At 40.2% G+C, this 25143-nt stretch overlaps 1 protein-coding gene across 1 annotated transcript in view; it reads right to left on the reverse strand.

Annotated features, from left to right (window-relative positions):
* LOC311059711 (adhesion G protein-coupled receptor E3-like) overlaps positions 1-25143 on the reverse strand; it is a 75593-nt gene that overhangs the window by 46700 nt on the left and 3750 nt on the right. The window contains exons 4-5 of the mRNA XM_084077738.1: positions 9922-10239; positions 8274-8567 (exon numbers count right to left, since the gene is read on the reverse strand). Of these exons, the coding sequence (XP_083933864.1) occupies positions 8274-8567; positions 9922-10239 (612 nt within the window). The remainder of the gene's footprint in view (positions 1-8273; positions 8568-9921; positions 10240-25143) is intronic.

The following is a 25143-nucleotide window of genomic DNA, read 5'->3' on the forward strand; positions in this document are numbered from 1 at the left end:
ATTAATCTGACATTGTTGAGCAAAAGTAGTGAAAATAGCCGATCTACAAGCTCATGCATCGTTGCATCATGCTGCGTTGTGAGCTCAGCACATTGGCCGTTTTTTCTATTTTTGAAAAAAAATTGAAAGTTTTGAGAATGTCACATTTCTGCCATCAGGATGCTGGTCATGAACCTAAACTAACCTTAGGTCACCAGGCTTTCCACCACGGAGGAAATATAAACAAGAACTCACGTGGATTACAGTGTAAACGCAAGACTTTGGCCAAAGTTCATATTTACGATATGAAACCATGCTCCTGTGACTTAAACAATGTACAGTGTACACGTTGGAAGTGCGTTCTTTTTGAACCTCCGAAGCAGTAGGTGAGGTGGCAGTGGTTATTGTTAATTATCTCACGATGCTGGCTGAAGTAGTGCTACTGTGTGTAAGAGAATTAAAACACACTCTGCACAACTGTAGCTTTGATCTAAAGAAAAAGTCTACTCTAATAATCAGGTGCACAACTTTTCGGACATTTTTGGCTTTGCAAAAGCCGTATAGCTCTGTCATTAGCTGTGTGTGTGTGTGTGTGTGTGTGTGTGTGTGCGTGCACTCACGCAGGGCCGGTTCAAGGCAATTTGGCGCCCTAGGCAATATTTTTTCTGGCGCCCCCCCCCGCACCACCAAGAGCCTGCAAAACTGCCCACTCTGCCTTGGCAACTGCCTACTCTGCCTGATGGGCGCGCCGGCCCTGCGCTCACACATGTGCGTGTGGGTGTTTTAGGATAGAAGGATAGTATCTCACTGTGCTGTTTGATTGAAGTACAGTTGTTAATGTTATCTCGTTGTGTGTGTCTGTCTGTTTGTCTATCTGTCTGTGGGAATTGCCAGTTTTAGTGCTACCATAATGTTACTGTGAAAATGACATATTCTTATTAGGAATACATTTGTCTCCTGTGTTAACTGTGCATATACAGTATAGTAGCTGAATAGGATGGGGTGGGTCTACGCTAATGTATTTGAACATCAGTCATAATGGTGGTACAAATGGTGGCCAAATGTTTTCTGAGGTGGTACTCAGTCTAAAAAGGTTGAGAACCACTGCTGTCTTAGATTTCAAGAGGTTGGTCTACTTGCATGATTCATCACATCACATTTTGGAAACCAATCCTGGGCCAGTTATAAGACGTGGTTTGGTGTGGATCTTTTAAAGTAATACAATGCAGGTCCACAAATAACGATTTTTAGTAGCCTCTGCTGGTCACTACCGTCATTGCAGGCCTGTAGTGGATGCCTCTATTACCCAGAATTCCATTTGTTTTCACCGGAGGACGGAAGCGTTTCAAAAAGCGTTCTTTTAATTGTTTTATACTATCTGCGGATCGTTTCTCTTAGCCAGTTGTCACGGTCCGCTCCTCGGACCGTGGACTTTGACTTTATTACTTAGAGCTTGTATGCCCTTATATGGTCATGGACACTTTTGGCCGGTTAAACCAATGTTATTATTTTGACCTTTGAATATGCCATTATATGGTCGTGAACAGTTTAGGCCGGTTAGGCCTTAAGTGCATATTGTATGTTCTGAATATGTTATGTTTCTGCATACTGCATGTGCTATTCTGTACTGTATCTGTCATTCTGTTGCTGCCTTTTGCATTAGTGTTCTGTGCTCTTGTTTTGTAGTCTTGTTTCCTGTCTGCCTTGTTTTCGCTTCCTGTCTTGTCTCTACAGTTTGTATTTGTGATTGTTCTCCACCTGTGTCCTGTTGTGCCCCAGCCAATCCCTGTGTTGATTGTAGCTTGTGTCCACCTGTGTCCAGTTAACCCTGTGTCTATATATACTCCCCTGTTTGTTCAGTTCTTTGTCAGGTCGTCGTTTAATGTCAAGTGAGTTGTACTGTGTGTGTCTGCATTTTGAATCCTTTAGTGTTAGTGTGATGTTCTGTACTTAGGCTGAAGGCCATCGGTATCTTGAGACCTTGTTTTGCCTGCCCCATTTTATGGGAAGTTATTTAATAAACCTTCTGAAATTGGATTCCTGCCTTGTGTCGTACTGCATTTGGGTCCTCTGAACTCGCACCCTGACACCAGTGGGGCATTAGTTACCGTGTGCTGTGTTTTCTTTTGCTGTTGTTTTTCCATCTTCAAATCATACAATCTCTTAAAAACAGCGTGAGATTCCTTTTTGTTATTAGCGCGGTAGTTCCTGGCCAAACAGGAAACCGGTGTGGTAGTTCCTGTCCAAACAGGAAACCGGTGTGGTAGTTCCTGGCCAAACAGGAAACGGTGCATTTCCGTTGACGTTTTCCGGCCGGAAGACGTAATTTTCGCGTGAAACACGTCCCTGTCAACTTTCAATAGAAAATATGTTTATAAAAGGCTTTCCGGGGTGAAATTCATGGAGTGGGTATTGTGAAACATTTGCCACCCACAAAAGATATACAATTTAACTTTAGTTTTTGTTTTAAAGCTACCTAGTATTATTTTAAGTTTAATAGCTTTTAGATTACATGTTACACTTGGCTTTGCACAGGAACATCCAGTAAAAATACTTTTACTCTTAAAGTACATTTCAGAGCCTGTACTTTTTTACTTTTACTTGAGTAATTATTTGAATGAGTACTTCTACTTAGTTTTTTACACAAGTAATTGTACTTCTACTTGAGTACAGAATGTCAGTACTTTTCCCATTTCTGGTGGGTTTTCTGAAAAGTAACAGTTTTGGATATTAATGGTTTCCATCCGCCAGCAACGATAATGTATTCAGAACTCACCATTTTAATTCTCAAGAATGAGATGAATTTCTGGTCTTTCTCATCCTAAGAATAAACACACACACACACACACACAGACACACACACACACACACACACACACACACACACACACACACACACACACACACACACACACACACACACACACAGATGTAAACAAAAATGCACGCTATACGGAAAAGGCAGGCAACACATTTGCATACATACAATAAGTACACAGTACAGCGGACCTCATGCAAATAAATAAATATCATGGCTCCCTGGTTGCCCAGTGAGTTAACCACGTTAACCATAGTGTTCCAATCTGGGGCATGTCATTATCAAGATAGACAGATGGATACTTTATTTGTCCTTGCGGAAATTCATTTTGTGCCAAGCAGCCATCAGGATACAAAAAATCACAAACACATAACATAATTACAAAATACATACAAGTAGACAAGGCAACCAGTCATGGTTCAAGAGGCATCACATTACATTTCATTTTATGCACAGAACTGAGATGGGGCCTGTTTGTTCAGGAGTCCTATACTTGTAGGGACAAATGATCTTGAAGCCCTAGCCTGCAACATTGACACTGTGTACCGTCGTCCTGATGGTAAAAGGTGGTATTGACTGTATAACGGGTGCGTTCTATCCATAGCAATAGCTCTCCCCTTCCTAAGCACCCGGGTCTCATACATTGCTGCCATACTCTCATGTCGTACCCCAGCTATCTTGCTGGATACATTGATGATTTTATGGAGTTTGTTCTTATTAACCAATGATAATGAGCCATACCAGGAAACAAAACAGAAAGTCAGTGCACTCTCCACGAAGGATCGATGGAAGAGTACCATTACACTTTTTTCCACGTCATACTGTCTCAGTCTGCGCATAAAATGCAGCCTCTGCTGACCTTTCTTATAGATGGCATCAGTGTTGGAATTCCATGTCAGCTTGGAATCAATTGTTGTACCCAAATACTTGTATTCCTCAACAGTCGCCACCCCATCCCCATCAATAATGAGCACTAGTCCTAAAATCAAATATAACCTCCTTAGTTTTCTTAATATTCAATTGAAGGAAGTTACTCTTGCACCAACCAGCAAACTCATCCACTGTTCTTCGGTAGCCCATCTCATCGTTCTCAATCAGACCAACAATAGCTGTGTCGTCGGCAAATTTAACGATACAGGTGTTATCTGAGTCACTCCTACAGTCGCTTGTGTACAGAGTGAACAATACCGGTGAGATCACGCTCCCTTGCGGAGCCCCCGTGTTGGTTGTAATAGGGAGAGATATTGTTTTGTTCACCCTGACATGTTGTACCCGATCAGTCAGGAAGGACTCCACCTATCTGATGATATTGGTGTTAACACCGAGGTCATACAGTTTCCCCATCAAAATATGAGGTCTCATCGTGTTAAATGCCGAAGAAAAGTCTACAAAAAGTACCCGAGCATATCGTGTCTTTTTTGGTTGGTCTAGATGATAATAGATCTTATTAAGCATAAGAAGAAGAGCGTCATCAGTGCCCCTCCCCTTTCAATATGCAAACTGCAAGGGGTCTTTTTTTTTTTTTTTCAAGCCCCCAGAACCCAGTGGTTTCATTGAAGCGAAATGGACACATGCTGGCCATTCATAGGTACTGCAGCTTAACGGCGGGGTCCACTGTACACAAACAAGCGAAAACAGTTTTGACCAATGGGCTCGACTCCCAAGCTTGCGCATGGGGCCGCACACCGAGGTGACGCAAAACGTGTCACAGGAGCCCCAAATAGGCCGCGCCCATCACATTTCACAACCCGGAAGAAGGGGTGAATTCACCTCATGCGCCGGGTGAGCAATTCAATGCAAGTGGATGGGAGGGGCCGAGGGGGTATCTGGTGCCCTCTCTATTATTTTTTTAACTCTATAGAGCACTGAAGTCCTGACGTCACTGCCAGTAGAGGGCGCTGTTCCGCTGGTTCGTGGCTTTACTTTTTGTGTTGATATCCTCATAGGGGAATCTTACATCGCCTCATATAAGAACTGTGTTCCAAAAATAAACACACCACCCTGGCAATTTTACTCATATGGATAAGAATCATCGACTGAAGGTGTAAATGTACACATTTACCCAAAGAGTAACACAATATAAACACTAGAAACGAGTCAAGCGACCCAAAGACTACATTTCCCATGAACGCGGCTGTAGGGACAGTGATTTCAGACCCGGAAGTAGTAGTTCTTAAGACTTTTAAGGCAGAATGAATTCCATTTTCGCCAGAAACCGGCTGTATCAAATATGAACGAATATCATAAACGATGCAGAGCCACCCCCCTGACAATAACGCCAGGGTGGTGTGTTTATGTTTGGAACACAGTTCTTATATGACGTGATCTAAGATTCCCAAATGGGGATTTCAACACAAAAAATAAAGCCACGAACCCGTGGAACAGCGCCCTCTAGTGGCAGTGATGTCAGATTTCGGTGCTCTATGGTCATTATAGAGCACCGAAGTATGACATCACTGCCACTAGAGGGCGCTGTCCCCCTGGGTCACAGCGTAATTTTTCGTATAGGATTTCCCATAGGGGAATCTTAGATCCCGTCATATAAGAACTGTGTTTCGGAAATAAACAAGTCACCCCGGCGATTTACTCATAGGCTATGAAGCATTTTGTGTTAATTAGTAACTTTGAGTACTTAGAAAAGAGCGTTATATACATTTCAGGTATTATTATTATTATTAATTCAACATCAGTCACATAACTGCATCAGGCTGTCCTCTATTATACCTTGTGATATGTGTGGCATTTACTCTCTCTGCCATCACTTTGTTCTGTCTTCATTGTCCAGTGTCCATTGGCAAGAAATGCCTTGAAAACACAGCGTTCACTTACCACGTCTAAAATGGCGTTGAGCTCCACATCCAGCCACACCACGGTGGGTTTGGTGTGGTGTAGAACGGGCCGTGTTGCCATGTACGTTCTGTTTTCTTCTTTCATGTTCATGTTAAGGTGTGTTAAAATGTCAAGGTAACTACACTTGATATCTGAAATTATGAATGAGAAGAAGTGTTAAAAAAGTCTGCAAATATGTACCACACACACATTATCCATTAGCTGTGGTCATTGAGATGCCATATAGAGCATAACAGTGGCAGCCATTTTGTGGTTCCAGAGATAGTAAGCCCATTCAATATCCTACTATCCTACTATAATTCTAGTAACCTCTGTCCGTTTGTAGTGGTGGTGAAGCTACCCGGTTCTCCCCACTGGCTGGACCAATTGCTCTGATTTTGCACACAGCCATTGACCATTACCATCTGAACTTAACTGTGAAGCCCGTTTTTCAATTTCATCAAATCTCAGCTTCTTATTAGCGTTTTTGTGTCAAACACTGTCGCCATGGTTACGGGGCTGCCCAGCTATTTTACGAACTGCCTCCCGGGTTGCCAGATCATGTGCGCATATCCCCCCACGGATGCGTCGACCGGGTATGGTCTAGTTTATATAAATTATTTTAAGCCTGGAACCAAGCCATCCAGGCTCCTGGTGAAACATTACCATAAAACATTTGATTTTGTAATATTCAAATGTTTCTTGACACAGAATCAAAATGTTTATGGTTGCTCCCGTAAATTTCTGTTGACTGACTCATTCAACACTATTGTGCTCACAATTATGTCGCTTGTCTCGTCGTAATGGATAGGTAAGAACTGATTTCCTCTATAAATAACACAAATTCAAAAATATCAAAAGTAGCAGATGTACCAGCTCAAAACTGATTTTGTGTGACGCTGTAGTATGATCAAGTAGGGCGCTAATTTACGAAAAACACACAAAAATACAAAACATGGAGATGAAGAGGTTTCTGCCCAACAGCAATATAAAACATACACAATATACAACACTATACACCCTCAGCAGTGCTGCTAACATAGTGCAAGACAAAGTAAAAGTACAAGAGAACGCACAGTAAGCTTGTCTCGCAAATAAGCAGCTCTTTTGGTATGGACACTATGTCCATACCTACAGAGCTGCTTATTTGCGAGCAATTAGTCTACAGAGCTAGCTGAGCAACTCATTGTTCCTCAATAGCCTCATTATATCTCCATAGCTAATGGTAAAGAGGACTGTCTGTAATGGTTGGTTGTCCCTGTGGGGAAGATCATTTTTTTCCATAAAATTTGTGCCAAATTTCACTCTTGTATCACAACCTGAAAGATAATATCACTATCCTTTTACTGAAACGCTCTATAGCAATGAGTACTAATAGAATATATAGAGCTATTTAACACTTATTTTAACCAAAGTAAATCACTTACCCTACCTTTACTATGTATTTTAATGTGAGGTCATCATTTTAATCTTGGTCAGTGTAATCAACATGTGAAAACAGAGGTCACTCCCTTAATGGGCATCATTATGGCCACTCAAAAAAAAAGTAAACAAAGCACGCACGTCTGAACGCACAATATTATACTTTTACTCCACTACAATGATTTGAAAACCTTAGTTACTTTGTAGATTTTGATTCTTTTTTACAAAACATACAAGAGAGAGAGAGAGAGAGAGAGAGAGAGAGAGAGAGAGAGAGAGAGAGAGAGAGAGAGAGAGAGAGAGAGAGAGAGAGAAGAGAGAGAGAGAGAGAGAGAGAGAGAGAGAGAGAGAGAGAGAGAGAGAGAGAGAGAGAGAGAGAGAGAGAGAGAGAGAGAGAGAGAGAGAGAGAGAGAGAGAGAGAGAGAGAGAGAGAGAGAGAGAGAGAGAGAGAGAGAGAGAACAATTTTGAGGTATTTGTACTTTACTTGAGTATTTCCAATTTCCAATACTTTTACTTACTACATCTCAGAGGCAAATATTGTACTTTTATTCCACTACAGTTGTTTGAAAACATTAGTTACTAGTTACTTTGTAGATATAAATTATGATGTTATGAAAAATACATTAACCACTTTAGCCCTATTTCATACATAGGCTAATTGAAAATAGCAGATCTACAAGCTCACAACGCATCACAATGCCACGCGTTGTGTATGAAAAATACATTAACCACTTTAGCCCTATTTCATACATAGGCTAATTGAAAATAGCAGATCTACAAGCTCACAACGCATCACAATGCCACGCGTTGTGTAATATAAGAAGAAGAAGAAGAAGAAGAAGAAGAAGAAGAAGAAGAAGAAGAAGAAGAAGAAGAAGAAGAAGAAGAAGAAGAAGAAGAAGAAGAAGAAGAAGAAGAAGAAGAAGAAGAAGAAGAAGAAGAAGAAGAAGAAGAAGAAGAAGAAGAAGAAGAAGAAGAAGAAGAAGAAGAAGAAGAAGAAGAAGAAGAAGAAGAAGAAGAAGAGTTATTGTTATTATCGTTGTTATTATTATTATTATTACGATAATAATAATAATCATACATACATATTATTATTATTATTACCCTTATTATTATTAATATTAATATTATTATTATGTACTGTTTATGCTTTCATTTACAAATGATTACCACAGTAACCTTCAGAAGGCCCAACAGATAGATGTAATGATAATAAAAACCTACCTGTACACTTCAGAGCAACATTGTCACATGCTGCAGGGTGGGTCTGAAGTGAGCAGTCTGCGATAGAGGTCTCATTACCCGAACACCTGCTTGTAAACCCTCTCAGCCCTTTGCTTTCACCAAAGTAAGGTTTTACTTGGGGACTGACTGGATCTCCACATTCTAGCTCTCTACACGTCAACACAGCCTTGCTTGAGCTCCAGTCATTACTACACAGTTTCACCCACTCATCGTTGTGGAAGACTTCCGCTCGACCAGAGCAACGGTCGGTGCCGTTGACCAGCCTGACTTTGTCTGGAAATCAGTAAAAAACACATTTAAAAGTATCAGAAATGCAAATGTTCAAGCTTGAGCTGAAAATATGTTTTCAGGGTCCAGTAGTGGCTAGAAAAATGGAGCAGTATAATTTAACCCATTCAATCCGGCAACGCAAACTTTAAGATTCCTTTGGCTATTCAAAAATAGCAGATCTACAAGCTCATAGCGCGGCACCGAGTGCTGCGCTATGAGCTTCTAGATATGCTGTTTTAGAAAAATCGTGAATATGTTTGCCAATCTTTGAATACATTTTTTTTTTAAATAATGTTTTTACTGAAATCTTTGCTTCTGGGGGGTCCCTGGAACAACATATTTTGAGATGGGGGTCCGCGGCCAAATACATATCATTTTGTGGTCCTTGACGTGAAAACCACTGATATTATAACAACAAGTTTTTTCTTCGAATTTTTGTGAGGATTTAGAAGACAATTGTAGAATCCCCCAGAAGCAAAGATTTGAGTTAAAAAATGTCACTTTAAAAAAAGATATATTGAAAGATCCCATATCCCCCATTTCAGATACTGAAAAATCCCATGATTTAAAAAAAAATAGCAGCTTGTATATGTGCTGTTTTTTGAATAGCCCAAAGAAATGACACTCCAGGTCTGAATGAGTTAACAGCACATGACTTCATGATGAAGTGTACTTTACTTTGCTTTGAAAACGGTTGAGACTCAAACTCTAACAGCAAACTGGTTACTGTGTGTAGAATAATATCATTCATTAACTCCAGTGGTGGAAAAAGTACTCAAATGTTTTACCTAAGTAAAAGTATCAATACTGCAATGTAAAAGTACTGTGTTACAAGTAAAAGTCCAGAATTCAAAATTTACTTGGGTAAAAGTACAAAAGTATTGGTATGAAAATGTTTGAAAATAGCAGATCTACGAGTTAAAAACCGTCACCATGCAATGTGTTGTGAGCTTGTAGATTTGCTATTTTCAATTACATGTAGCTTGGGTATTAAATAGGGCTAAAGTGGTTAATGTATGTTTTATAATGTAATCATTTATATCTGCAAAGTAACTAGTTACTAAAGTTTTCAAATAATTGTATCAGAGTAAAAGTACAATATTTGCCACCGAGATGTAGTGGAGTAGAAGTAAAAGTATTGGAAATTGGAAATACTCAAGTAAAGTACAAATACCTCACAATTGCACTTAAGTACAGTACTTGAGTACATATACTTAGTTACTTTCCACCACTGTTTTACTTAAGTAAAGAATTTGAGTACTTTTTCCATGACTGGTCGTCAAGTAAATTACATGAAACATAAACAGAAGTGACCAACATAAATAATCCATGACAGACAATAAAACATGGAGCTTACTTGAACAGATCACACCAGCATCTTCAGCATGGTAGCAGTGACCAGGACCTCTATATCCACTGTGACTGCAGGCATCAAGGAACCTCTCATGGCCCAAACATTGCATACCATACAACCAGATTCTACCAAGGCCTTCACCAAAGAACGCCTTCGTTTTGACTGTCAGAGCTGTTCCACAGCCCACCTGTCTACACACTACTTGAGCATCATTGAGATCCCAGTCATCATCACATATTGTTCCCCACTTGCCTTCATGATAAACCTCCACTCTACCAGAGCATCTATCAGTACCATTCACAAGTTTTACCTGTGGAGAACCTGAGGACAGAAATATAAAGTTAAAAGATATTACAACATGAAATGTATAATAATAATACTCTCCCTAAAGGGCTATCACTCAAAAATAGAAATGGTAACAAAGCACGCACATTCTGAACAATAAAGTCAGAGGAACTCTCCAAAAAGGATCACTGGATCAAACTCCACAAGTGATTTTGAATGAATTACCAAATACAAATAACCAAGTTAATTCAATAAGAATCGCTTGCGGAGCTTGATCCAGTGTGTTAACTTTATTTTCATTTGCATCATTATAGTCCCTCATTCAGATTGTACAAGTACAATGTTGCACTGTTTACCCGAAAGTTAGCTCCACTGAATCTGTAACCGCCTTAGTGATTGCCTTCATTTTACTATATAGACCTCGCTAACACACAAACCATATGCCGTTCTTATTTTATATTGCTAAAGTAACGAAAGAAACAAAAGTGTTATACTTGTAATAGCAGAAACCAGAGTGAGTTACGGGGTCATTTTAACGTCTACTCAGGTTTTTGTGAGCACCCCAGACAATTTTTAAGTACCAATTGTAGCTTCAAAGTCCATTTTAGAAAAAAACGTAATATTAAGTTTTTGCAAATACACCCGTGGAGTGCACCCTACACACGGTGTAATGTCTGCATTCCGACATCTCACTACTCCGACTAGTGGCTTCCGCGTGCGGTTAGGGTTAGGGTTAGGGTTAGGTATAGGGTTAGTCAACGTCGGAGAGGCGACATGTAACCCCTACACACATGCACTGTTTTTCATGGATTGCTCGTTGTGGAGTCTACAGCTTTAAACAGCGCAGCGCAGTGGTGAGATTTCTGGCACCGAACGTAATCTGTTATTATAAAATTCTGGCACACAATGTGTTAAAACACTCGTTCTGGTGACTGATAATATCCTTCTAATGCATTAGGGGGCTGTGTCTTTTTTTTTTACATTACTTTTTTACTTTACTTTTTGTCTCCGCCAGGCCGGACGGCCAAAGGCCGGACACTATATAGTCATTTTGTTTTTTAAATGCCAGAGTTAGTGAAACTAGCCGATCTACATCTACGTGTTATGCGCTTGTAGATCGGCTATTTGGACTATTTTAAAAAGTTTTTCAAAGTAATAAAAAATGCCTAAGAAGATTAGGCATAAGGCGCCCCATATGTTTTCGCCTCTGCATTCAGAAGTTATTCATAAATGTGTCTTAGCCGTGAATATGCGCTGGAACATTTTAACTTAGTCATCATTCTAATCTTGGTCAGTGTAATCAAGATGTGAAAACGGGGGTCACTCCCTTAATGGGCATCATCATGGCCACTCAAAAAAAGTAAACAAAGCACCAGTGGTGTAAAGTAACTAAGTACATTTACTTGAGTACTGTACTTAAGTACAATTTTGAGGTATTTGTACTTTACTTGAGTATTTCCAATACTTTTACTTCTACTCCACTACATCTCAGAGGCAAATATTGTACTTTTACTCCACTACAATTATTTGAAAACTTTAGTTACTAGTTACTTTTCAGATATAAATGATGATATAATGAAATTAACCACTTCAGCCCTATTTCATACTTAGGCTATTTGAAAATAGCCGATCTACAAGCTCACAACGCGTCGCGATGCAACGCGTTGTGAGCTTGTAGATCTGCTCTTTTCAAACATTTTAGTACTTTTACTTTTGGTACTTTAAGTACAGTTTTGATGCCGATACTTTTGTACTTTTACTCAAGTACATTTTTAATTCTGGACTTATACTTGTAACAGAGTATTTCTATAGTGCAGTATTGGTACTTTTACTTAAGTAAAGAATTTGAGTACTTTTTCCACCACTGAGTGTAATCAACATGTGAAAACAGAGGTCACTCCCTTAATGGGCATCATTATGGCCGCTCAAAAAAAGTAAACAAAGCACGCACGCCTGAACAATAAAGTCCTAGAGGCTGGGCAGAGGAACACTCCAAAAAGGAAAATAAAGTCTGCACACTGGATCAAACTCCACAAGTGATGTTGATTGAATTACCAGCAATTCAATAAAAATCACCAATTTAATTGAATCACTTGCAGAGTTTGATCCAGTGTGTGAACTTTATTATGGTCATAATTCTAATTCTAATTATTCTAATTACGGGGCCAGGCTTCCAGCATGGACCCGTATTGTTATTCGCATTATTCCGTTTCTTCTTCTGCCACTTTTGGCAGTTCTGGCTGAACCGTGCAGTCGCTTTTTATGAAACTCGGCCATATGATAGATGGTCATGAAAAACGATCAAGAAATAATTCTCACAATCTTTCGTCAAAAGGTGGCGCTATAGCACTCAATTGAAAAATGCCAACTTTGAACAGGTACAACTCATGCCCTGTTTCACCTACAGCCATGAAACTTCGATGCACACATGCGTCTCCTCATGCTGAACAACTTTCACACTCTGACTTTTGTCCTCTGACCTTTAGATCTCCCACCATTTTGAATTATATGAAAAACAGTTAAAACCTATCTCCTCCTGGGATTTTTGAGTAATCTGCACGAAACTTTTTACACATGAACTTTGGACCTATGCCAAAAAACGTTTGCAAAATATTTTCCATAAGTGAAAAAATGAAGCTTTAATGAGCCAATGAATATTGCAGTTTTATGACAATTATTCATCTGCCCCTAACACATACATGCAGACTTACCATTCTTTGAAACTTTGCAGAAATGTAAAGGGCCATTCCAAATATCACTGAAACCAATCTTACTCCAATTGGTCAAACGGGGGCGCTATAGCAATTATTTGAAAATGCAAACTTTAAACAGGCAAAAGTCATGCCTCGTTTGGCCGACAGCCATTAGACCTGCTTACACATGTGCCTTGACTAATGAGGAACACATCTATCACGTTGACCAGTAAGCACCGCCCTTAGATTGTCCGCAATCTTGAGCAGTTTGAAAAACACTTAAACCCAGGATTTTTCAGCTATTTGCGTGAAACTGTATCATCTGTGTGATCTCCTTTCACAGGTTCTTGTCTGTTGGTGGCTTCTCGCTTAAATGTGTGCCCCACAACCTGAAGGTCACCAGTTCAAGCCTCACTTGGTGCAGACTTCATCTAAGTTGCATTTCACACAACATGACTATCAATGAATATATCTGCAATTGTTAAAGATAACATGAAATACTTAATTGAGTGTTTTTTACATACAGCTGATCTACAATCTCACAACTTTTCAGATAGCAATGAGAGTATGTTTTTTCAATGTATAACATACTTCATTGTGAAAATAGCCGATGTACAATCTGACAACTTTTAATGGTTTGTGAGCTTGTAGATCGGCTACTTTCACTAGTTTTGCTTCTGAGGAGATGTACAATTTCTTCATTGGTAAATGGTTTGTGAACGAGTGATGTTAGTGTTAGTGAAACAGGGGCTTGGGTCATGACAGAAGGCAAGCGTTTGTCATCCTCAACAGACAACATCAGCCTGGACAAAGCTATAGCACTATAGGTAGTGTTGCAGCTACCTAAGAGTGCCTCACGACCGCAAGGTTGCTGGTTCAAGCCTCACTTGATGCACACTCATTTAAGTTGAATTGCAAAAAACATGACTCAATCTATTCCGTTTCCATGGCTCTCTCTCTCCAATCTATTCCGTTTCCATGTCTTTCTCTTCAATCTATTCCGTTTCCATGTCTGTCTCTCTCTCTGTCTCTTCAATCTATTCCGTTTCTATCTTCAATCTATTCCGTTTCCGCTTCCATCTCTCTCTCTCTCTCTCTCTCTCTCTCTCTCTCTCTCTCTCTCTCTCTCTCTCTCTCTCTCTCTCTCTCTCTCTCTCTCTCTCTCTCTCTCTCTCTCTCTCTCTCTCTCTCTCACGCTCTCTCGCTCTCTCTCTCTCAGGGGCGGCCATAGCTGAGTGGTTAGTGAGCCCGCCTAGGGAGCCAGAGGCTCTGGTTGCCCCAGGTACGATTCCAGGCCAGGTCAGCAAATGTGTCGATGAAATTTGTCATCGACACAAGCAAGACTCTTAACCCCTAATTGCTCACAGGCCCTCATTGGAAACAAGACCGCAAGGACTTTCATGAACTGACCTGTTAAAGGAATTATCATTTCTCTTTCTCTCTCCTGGCCCCGTATTATCGCTGCTTGCAGCTATATTACAAATTGTTTTTCGCCCCCTCTCAATTCAAGGCTAATCTTAGTTCTGGCTTAACCGTGCTGTCGCTTTTTACGAAACTCGGCCATATGGTAGATGGTCATGAAAAACTACCAAAAAATAATTCTCACACTCATTCGTCAAAGGGTGGCGCTATAGCACTCAATTGAAAGTGCCAACTTTGAACAGGTACAACTCATGCCCTGTTTGACCTACAACCATGAAACTTCGATACACACATGCGTCTCTTCATGCCCGACAACTTTCGTGGTCTGACTTTTGACCTCTGACCTTTAGATCGCCCACCATTTTGAATTATATGAAAAACAGTCATTGGCTCCTAACTTCTGTATTTTTTCACTTATGGAAAATCCGTTGGAAATTTTTGTAGGCAGTGGTCCAAAGTTCAAGTGTTAAACGTTTCGTGCAGATTGCTCAAAAATCCCAGGAGGAGATAGATTTTAACTATTGCAGTTTTATGAAAATTATTCATCTGCCCCTAACACATACATGCAAGACTCACATTTCTTTGAAACGTTGCAGTAATGTAGAGAGTCATTCCAAATATCACTGAAACCAATCTCACTACAATTGGCCAAAGGGGGGCGCTATAGCAATTTTTTGAAAATGCAAACTTTAAACAGGCAAAAGTCATGCCTCGTTTGGCCGAAAGTCGTGAAACTTGCTTACACTTGTGCCTTGACTCATGAGGAACACATCTATCGCTTTGACCAGTAAGCTCCGCCCTTAGATTGTCCGCAATTTTGAGCAGTTTGAAAAACACTTAAACCCAGGATTTTTCAGCTATTTGCGTGAAACTGTATCATCTGTTTGATCTCCTTTTTCACAGTTACTTGTCTGTTGGGCCAATGGCGTCTCCCTTAAATGAATGCCTCACAATCTCAAGGTCGCCAGTTCAAGCCTCACTTGATGCAGACTTAATTTAAGTTGAATTGCAAACAACATGACTGTATCAATGAATACATGTGCAAATGGTAAAGATAACCTGAAATGCTTATTTGAGAGTACGTCTTTTCAACGTATGACATACTTCATTCTGAAAATAGCTGATCTACAATCTCACAACTTTTCATGGTTTGTGAGCTTGTAGATCGGCTACTTTCACTAGTTTTGGTTCTGAGGAGATGTACAATTTCTTCATTGGTAAATGGTTTGTGAACGAGTGATCTTAGTGTTAGTGAAACAGGGGCTAGGTTCATGAAAGAAGGCAAGAGTTTATGATCTTCAACAGACAATATCAGCCTGGACAAAGCTATAGCACTATAGGTAGTGTTGCAGCCTATTAGTCTGAAGGTTGAGAGTTTGAATCCTGTTAATGGCAGTAGGTTGAGATGTCCAATCAAACCATTATGTTTCCATCTCTCTCTCTCATCAATCTATTGTTTCCATGTCACTCTCTCTCTCTTCAATCTATTCCGTTTCCATGTCTCTCTCTCTCTCTATTCACTGGCCCCGTATTATCGCTGCTTGCAGCTATATTAGGAATTGTTTTTCGCTCCCTCTCAATTCAAGGCTAATCTCAGTTCTGGCTGAACCGTGCATATGCTTTTTACGAAACTCGGCCATATGGTAGATGGTCATGAAAAACGATCAAAAAATAATTCTCCCAGTCTTTCGTCAAAAGGTGGCGCTATAGCACTCAGTTGAAAATGCCAACTTTGAACAGGTACAACTCATGCCCTGTTTGACCTACAGCCATGAAACTTCGATACACACATGCGTCTCTTCATGCCCGACAACTTTCGTGGTTTGACTTTTGACCTCTGACCTTTAGATCTCCCACCATTTTGAATTATATGAAAAACAGTCATTGGCTCCTAACTTCTGCATTTTTTCACTTATGGAAAATCCGTTGGAAATTTTTGTAGGCAGTGGTCCAAAGTTTAAGTGTTAAACGTTTCGTGCAGATTGCTCAAAAATCCCAGGAGGAGATAGATTTTAACTATTACAGTTTTATGAAAATTATTCATCTGTGCCTAAAACATACATGCAGACTCACATTTCTTTGAAACTTTGCAGAAATGTACAGGGTCATTCCAAATATCACTGAAACCAATCTCACTCCAATTGGCCAAAAGGGGGCGCTATAGCAATTTTTTGAAAAGGCAGACTTTAAACAGGCATAAGTCATGCCTCGTTTGACCGAAAGTCGTGAAACTTGCTTACACATGTGCCTTGACTCATGAGGAACACACGTATCGATTTGACCATTAAGCTCCGCCCTTAGATTGTCCGCAATTTTGAGCAGTTTGAAAAACACTTAAACCCAGGATTTTTCAGCTATTTGCGTGAAACTGTATCATCTGTGTGATCTCCTTTTTCACAGTTACTTGTCTGTTGGGCCAATGGCGTCTCCCTTAAATGAATGCCTCACAATCTCAAGGTCGCCAGTTCAAGCCTCACTTGATGCAGACTTAATTTAAGTTGAATTGCAAACAACATGACTGTATCAATGAATACATGTGCAAATGGTAAAGATAACCTGAAATGCTTATTTGAGAGTATGTTTTTTCAACGTATGACATACTTTATCTGAAAATAGCTGATCTACAATCTCACAACTTTTCATGGTTTGTGAGCTTGTAGATCGGCTACTTTCACTAGTTTTGGTTTTGAGGAGATGTACAATTTCTTCATTGGTAAATGGTTTGTGAACGAGTGATCTTAGTGTTAGTGAAACAGGGGCTTGGTTCATGAAAGAAGGCAAGAGTTTATGCTCTTCAACAGACAATATCAGCCTGGACAAAGCTATAGCACTATAGGTAGTGTTGCAGCCTATTAGTCTGAAGGTTGAGAGTTCGAATCCTGTTAATGGCAGTAGGTTGAGATGTCCAATCAAACCATTATGTTTCCATCTCTCTCTCTCATCAATCTATTGTTTCCATGTCACTCTCTCTCTCTTCAATCTATTCCGTTTCCATGTCTCTCTCTCTCTCTATTCACTGGCCCCGTATTATCGCTGCTTGCAGCTATATTTACGGGGCCAGAGCTCTGCTCTGGACACGTATTGTTATTCGCATTATTCTGTCACTTCTTCTTCTTCTTCTTCTTCTTCTTCTGCCACTTTTCGCAGTTCTGGCTGAACCGTGCAGTCGGTTTTTACGAAACTCGGCCATATGGTAGATGGTCATGAAAAACGATCAAAAAATAATTCTCACAATCTTTCGTCCAAAGGTGGCGCTATAGCACTCAATTGAAAATGCCAACTTTGACCAGGTACAACTCATGCCCTGTTTGACCTACAGCCATGAAACTTGGATACACATATGCGTCTCCTCATGCTGAACAACTTTCACACTCTGACTTTTGACCTCTGACCTTTAGATCTCCCACCATTTTGAATTATATGAAAAACAGTCATTGGCTCCTAACTTCTGCATTTTTTCACTTATGGAAAATCCGTTGGAAATTTTTGTAGAAAGTGGTCCAAAGTTCAAGTGTGAAACGTTTCGTGCAGATTGCTCAAAAATCCCAGGAGGAGATAGATTTTAACTATTACAGTTTTATGAAAATTATTCATCTGTGCCTAAAACATACATGCAGACTCACATTTCTTTGAAAATTTGCAGAAATGTAGAGGGTCATTCCAAATATCACTGAAACCAATCTTACTCCAATTGGCCAAAAGGGGGCGCTATAGCAATTTTTTGAAAAGGCAGACTTTAAACAGGCATAAGTCATGCCTCGTTTGGCCGAAAGTCGTGAAACTTGCTTACACATGTGCCTTGACTCATGAGGAACACACGTATCGATTTGACCATTAAGCTCCGCCCTTAGATTTTCCGCAATTTTGAGCAGTTTGAAAAATACTTGTTTTTGCCAGTTCTGGCTTAACCGTGCATACGCTTTTTACGAAACGCGGCCATATGGTAGATGCTCATGAAAAACTACCTAGAAATAATTCTCACACTCATTCGTCAAAGGGTGGCGCTATAGCACTCAATTGAAAGTGCCAACTTTGAACAGGTACAACTCATGCCCTGTTTGACCTACAACCATGAAACTTCGATACACACATGCGTCTCTTCATGCCCGACAACTTTCGTGGTCTGACTTTTGACCTCTGACCTTTAGATCGCCCACCATTTTGAATTATATGAAAAACAGTCATTGGCTCCTAACTTCTGCATTTTTTCACTTATGGAAAATCCGTTGGAAATTTTTGTAGGCAGTGGTCCAAAGTTCATGTGTAAAATGTTTCGTGCAGATTGCTCAAAACTCCCAGGAGGAGATAGATTTTAACTATTACAGTTTTATGAAAATTATTCATCTGTGCCTAAAACATTCATGCAGACTCACATTTCTTTGAAACTTGGCAGAAATGTACAGGGTCATTCCAAATATCACTGAAACCAATCTCACTCCAATTGGCCAAAAGGGGGCGCTATAGCAATTTTTTGAAAAGGCAGACTTTAAACAGGCATAAGTCATGCCTCGTTTGGCCGAAAGTCGTGAAACTTGCTTACACATGTGCCTTGACTCATGAGGAACACACGTATCGATTTGACCATTAAGCTCCGCCCTTAGATTGTCCGCAATTTTGAGCAGTTTGAAAAACACTTAAACCCAGGATTTTTCAGCTATTTGCGTGAAACTGTATCATCTGTCTGATCTCCTTTTTCACAGTTACTTGTCTGTTGGGCCAATGGCGTCTCCCTTAAATGAATGCCTCACAATCTCAAGGTCGCCAGTTCAAGCCTCACTTGATGCAGACTTAATTTAAGTTGAATTGCAAACAACATGACTGTATCAATGAATACATGTGCAAATGGTAAAAATAACCTGAAATGCTTATTTGAGAGTACGTTTTTTCAACGTATGACATACTTCATTCTGAAAATAGCTGATCTACAATCTCACAACTTTTCATGGTTTGTGAGCTTGTAGATCGGCTACTTTCACTAGTTTTGGTTCTGAGGAGATGTACAATTTCTTCATTGGTAAATGGTTTGTGAACGAGTGATCTTAGTGTTAGCGAAACAGGGGCTTGGTTCATGAAAGAAGGCAAGAGTTTATGATCTTCAACAGACAATATCAGCCCGGACAAAGCTATAGCACTATAGGTAGTGTTGCAGCCTATTAGTCTGAAGGTTGAGAGTTCGAATCCTGTTAATGGCAGTAGGTTGAGATGTCCAATCAAACCATTATGTTTCCATCTCTCTCTCTCATCAATCTATTGTTTCCATGTCACTCTCTCTCTCTTCAATCTATTCCGTTTCCATGTCTCGCTCTCTCTCTATTCACTGGCCCCGTATTATCGCTGCTTGCAGCTATATTTACGGGGCCAGAGCTCTGCTCTGGACACGTATTGTTATTCGCATTATTCTGTCACTTCTTCTTCTTCTTCTTCTTCTTCTTCTTCTTCTTCTGCCACTTTTCGCAGTTCTGGCTGAACCGTGCAGTCGGTTTTTACGAAACTCGGCCATATGGTAGATGGTCATGAAAAACGATCAAAAAATAATTCTCACAATCTTTCGTCCAAAGGTGGCGCTATAGCACTCAATTGAAAATGCCAACTTTGACCAGGTACAACTCATGCCCTGTTTGACCTACAGCCATGAAACTTGGATACACATATGCGTCTCCTCATGCTGAACAACTTTCACCCTCTGACTTTTGACCTCTGACCTTTAGATCTCCCACCATTTTGAATTATATGAAAAACAGTCATTGGCTCCTAACTTCTGCATTTTTTCACTTATGGAAAATCCGTTGGAAATTTTTGTAGAAAGTGGTCCAAAGTTCAAGTGTGAAACGTTTCGTGCAGATTGCTCAAAAATCCCAGGAGGAGATAGATTTTAACTATTACAGTTTTATGAAAATTATTCATCTGTGCCTAAAACATACATGCAGACTCACATTTCTTTGAAACTTTGCAGAAATGTAGAGGGTCATTCCAAATATCACTGAAACCAATCTTACTCCAATTGGCCAAAAGGGGGCGCTATAGCAATTTTTTGAAAAGGCAGACTTTAAACAGGCATAAGTCATGCCTCGTTTGGCCGAAAGTCGTGAAACTTGCTTACACATGTGCCTTGACTCATGAGGAACACACGTATCGATTTGACCATTAAGCTCCGCCCTTAGATTTTCCGCAATTTTGAGCAGTTTGAAAAATACTTGTTTTTGCCAGTTCTGGCTTAACCGTGCATACGCTTTTTACGAAACGCGGCCATATGGTAGATGCTCATGAAAAACTACCAAGAAATAATTCTCACACTCATTCGTCAAAGGGTGGCGCTATAGCACTCAATTGAAAGTGCCAACTTTGAACAGGTTCAACTCATGCCCTGTTTGACCTACAACCATGAAACTTCGATACACACATGCGTCTCTTCATGCCCGACAACTTTCGTGGTCTGACTTTTGACCTCTGACCTTTAGATCGCCCACCATTTTGAATTATATGAAAAACAGTCATTGGCTCCTAACTTCTGCATTTTTTCACTTATGGAAAATCCGTTGGAAATTTTTGTAGGCAGTGGTCCAAAGTTCATGTGTAAAATGTTTCGTGCAGATTGCTCAAAACTCCCAGGAGGAGATAGATTTTAACTATTACAGTTTTATGAAAATTATTCATCTGTGCCTAAAACATTCATGCAGACTCACATTTCTTTGAAACTTTGCAGAAATGTACAGGGTCATTCCAAATATCACTGAAACCAATCTTACTCCAATTGGCCAAAAGGGGGCGCTATAGCAATTTTTTGAAAAGGCAGACTTTAAACAGGCATAAGTCATGCCTCGTTTGGCCGAAAGTCGTGAAACTTGCTTACACATGTGCCTTGACTCATGAGGAACACATCTATCGCTTTGACCAGTAAGCTCCGCCCGTAGATTGTCCGCAATTTTGAGCAGTTTGAAAAACACTTAAACCCAGGATTTTTCAGCTATTTGCGTGAAACTGTATCATCTGTGTAATCTCCTTTTTCATAGTACCTTGTCTGTTGGTCCAATGGCGTCTCCCTTAAATGAGTGCCTCACAATCTCAAGGTCGCCAGTTCAAGCCTCACTTGATGCAGACTTAATTTAAGTTGAATTGCAAACAACATGACTGTATCAATGAATACATGTGCAAATGGTAAAGATAACCTGAAATGCTTATTTGAGAGTACGATTTCTCAATGTATGACATACTTCATTCTGAAAATAGCCGATCTACAATCTCAAAACTTTTCAGATAGCAACGTGTTTCTGAGCTTGTAGATCGGCTGCTTTCACTGTTTTCGGTAGCGAGGAGACATACAATTTCTCTATTGGTAAATGGTTTGTGAACGAGTGATCTTAGTGTTGGCTTGGTTCATGACAGAAGGCAAGAGTTTATGATCTTCAACAAACAACATCAGCCTGGACAAAGTTATAGCACTATAGGTAGTGTTGCAGCCTATTAGCCTATCATGGGGCGGCCATAGCTGGGTGGTTAGTGAGCACGCCTAGGGAACCAGAGGCCCTGGTTGCCCCAGGTTCGATTCCAGGCCATCCCAGCATATGCGTCGATGAAATTAAATTTGTCCCTGAGCAAGACTCTTAAGCCCTAATTGCTCAGAGGTTCTCATTGGAAACAAGACCACAAGGACTTTCATGAACGACCTGTTAAAAGGAATTATCCTTATCCTAGTCCGAAGGTTGAGAGTTCGATTCCTGTTAATGGCAATAGGTTGAGATGTCCAATCTATCCATTCTGTTTCCATCTCTCTCTCTCTCATCAATCTATTCCGTTTCCATGTCTCTCTTCAATCTATTCCGTTTCCATGGCTCTCTCTCAATTCAATTCAATTCAATTCAATTCGCTTTATTGGCATGAATGTAACAATTACAATATTGCCAAAGCATCAAGTGCAGTAAATACTGAAAAAAGAATACAGCAGAAAACAATATCAAATATACAAATAAAACATGAACTTATATACGGTAATACAATATGCAAATACTGTCATAATGGTCCAAATATACAGCATCAAACTGTGTGTGTGTGTGTGTGTGTGTGTGTCAAGATATAGTCAGTGTCAAGATAATAGTCACATTGAGTGTTGTTTGCTTATGTGTCCCTCAGTTTGTGACATGCAGTCACATATTGTGCAGCTAAGTGTGCTGCAGGTCCCTCTCCTAATAGAATGTGTTGTTTGTCATTGTCGTCTAGCTCTGTAAAATTTGGAATTAACAACCCAAATTTCTTAAAGTATTCTGCTCTTATGTTATTATATTTGTCACATTTTAATAGAAAGTGCATCTCAGTCTCTACCTCAGCTCTCTCTCTCTCTCTCTCTCTCTCTCTCTCTCTCTCTCTCTCTCTCTCTCTCTCTCTCTCTCTCTCTCTCTCCAGTTTCCATGTCTGTCTGTCTCTCTCTCACTGGCCCCGTATTATCGCTGCTTGCAGCTATATTTCTCATTAGGATTTCAAGTACAAGATTGGTCTGTTTGTCACGGTTTGGCTTGTAGAAATTACTTTATCAAAATTACTAATAAATTAAAATAAAATAATTACCCACCTATTGGGATTTAATGTGGCTTAATGAGGTAAAATGGAAAAAAAATAAAAAATCTGAAGGTTAAACCATTGATTTAACACCATGAGCCTCCACAAAAGCAAGTGTGAAATAGAAATTCAACAAAATTAAAGCAGCAATATATAATTCAGAGTGAATAGAAACACAAGCTTAATCTGGTTTGAGCTTGTAGATCTGCTTTTTTTTTTTAATTGTGAAAATCTTTGCAAATATTTGAATATACCTATGTATTTTTAAAGCAAACATTTGTAACTCCAAATATTTGCTTCTGGGGGGTCCCTGGAACTAAATATCTTCAGATGGGGGTCCGCAGCCAAATACATATCATTTTGGGTGGTCCTTGACATGAAAAAGTTTGAGAACCACTGATATTATAGCCACCATGGTGGAAAGTAACTAAGTACATTTACTCAAGTACTGTACAGTACTTAAGTACAATTTTGAGGTATCAAAACGGAGCTTTAGGGCGCGCTCCCACCGCACCTTTATTTTACCCCTGGGGCATAATCTGCCAATGCTTTGTCAATGCAAATGCGTGGATTCCTGGTCTTGCGGATTTTTCCCAAGAATCCACGCATTTGCATTGACAAAGCATTGGCAGATTCTGCCCCAGAGGTAAAATAAAAGTGCGGTGAGAAAAGTTGGCTGGCCGCTGTTAAACGCAGGTTGTGCGCGGGCACAGTTTTTTGCAGCCAGCGGATTCTAAAAAAACGCTGTGACGCACCTGTCACTCACATTCAAGACCATCCCCGTAGCCCGCACCGCCACTAGACACGAGCCACTAGACAAAAAATGTCTTTGCACTTTCACACTTGGGGTTCGTACATCTACGTAAACATTCAGATTTCAAATATAAAGTACTTACCCCATGGCCACGGATGTTACAATCATGTACGGGCCCTCATAAGTATCAGTATCTTCCGTATTGTTCAATAAAAAGCATTTTAATCCAATCAGTGGTAATTTTCTCCGTATGCTTTCAACTGCGCGACCCTAGCGGTTGAGAAGTGTATTGCACTGTTGGTACATTATAACTCTATGGGGAAATGGCCACCAATTGGATTAAAATGCTTTTTATTGAACAATACGGAAGATACGGGTACTTCTGAGGGCCCGTGCATGATTGTAAAATCCGTGGCCATGGGGTAAGCACTTTATATTTTAAATCTGAATGTGTATGTAGATGTACGAACCCCAAGTGCACAAATTATAAAGCACTGGGTGAGATGCAACAGCTACAACCAGTTGGTCCACTGAGAGCACCATGTTGCTTCCTGAGTCTTGGGACGGTCCGCCTTCGACTCACCCGATTGGACAGAGGGTGAAAATCAGCTCCTGCCTCCAGCAGTTTTATGCTTCTTCGTGTAGAGCGGATAAACGCAAGGTCTGCGCGACAAGCGGAAAAATCTGCTCTTGCGTGAATCCACGCATTTGCATTGACAAAGCATTAGCAGATTCTGCCCCAGAGGTAAAATAAAAGTGCGGTGGGAGCGCGCCCTTAGTGGAGTATTTCCAATTGTCTATAGGCCTACTTTTACTTCTATTCCACTACATCTCAGAGACTAATATTGTACTTTTACTCCACTACAATTATGTGTAATCTCTTGTTACTAGTTAATTTGTAGATTTTGATTATTATTACAACACATAGGCTACATTAACCACTTCAGCCCTATATACATTTCGGCCATTTGAAAATAGCCGATCTACAAGCTCTACAAAAAGATGTTTGTATTTGAAAACTTGTGAAACGGGACATTCTGCATAATGAGTACTTTCTACTTTTGGTACTTTATATACATTTTGATGCCAATACTTCTGTACTTTTACTCAAGTACATTTTGAATTCTGGACTTTTACTTGTAACAGAGTATTTCTACATTGCAGTATTGATACTTGTACTTAAGTAAAACACACACACACACACACACACGCACGCACGCACATGCACATGCACGCGCGCGTGGCCACGTAACATGTGGACCTGTGAGGTGCACCGTTGCTCTGATCCGCACCAGACCGGCCACCAACACTGGTCAGAGGTCTGCCATCACAATAGCCACACCAGGGACCACCATTGCGCACCATTGCCCCGCCCCCTCTGTGTTCCTATTGGCTGGGCTTTAAACAGCCACAAAACCACTTTCCCAGCATGGTAAACTTCCGAAACTTGCTGGGTGCACTTAGACGGCCAATAGGGACAGGCATTAATTGCTTAAATCCCGCTCCCTCTGTGTTCCTATT

This window comes from Gymnoscopelus microlampas, assembly GCF_963454915.1.
Source record: "Gymnoscopelus microlampas genome assembly, chromosome: 14".
NCBI classification, from domain to species: domain Eukaryota; kingdom Metazoa; phylum Chordata; class Actinopteri; order Myctophiformes; family Myctophidae; genus Gymnoscopelus; species Gymnoscopelus microlampas.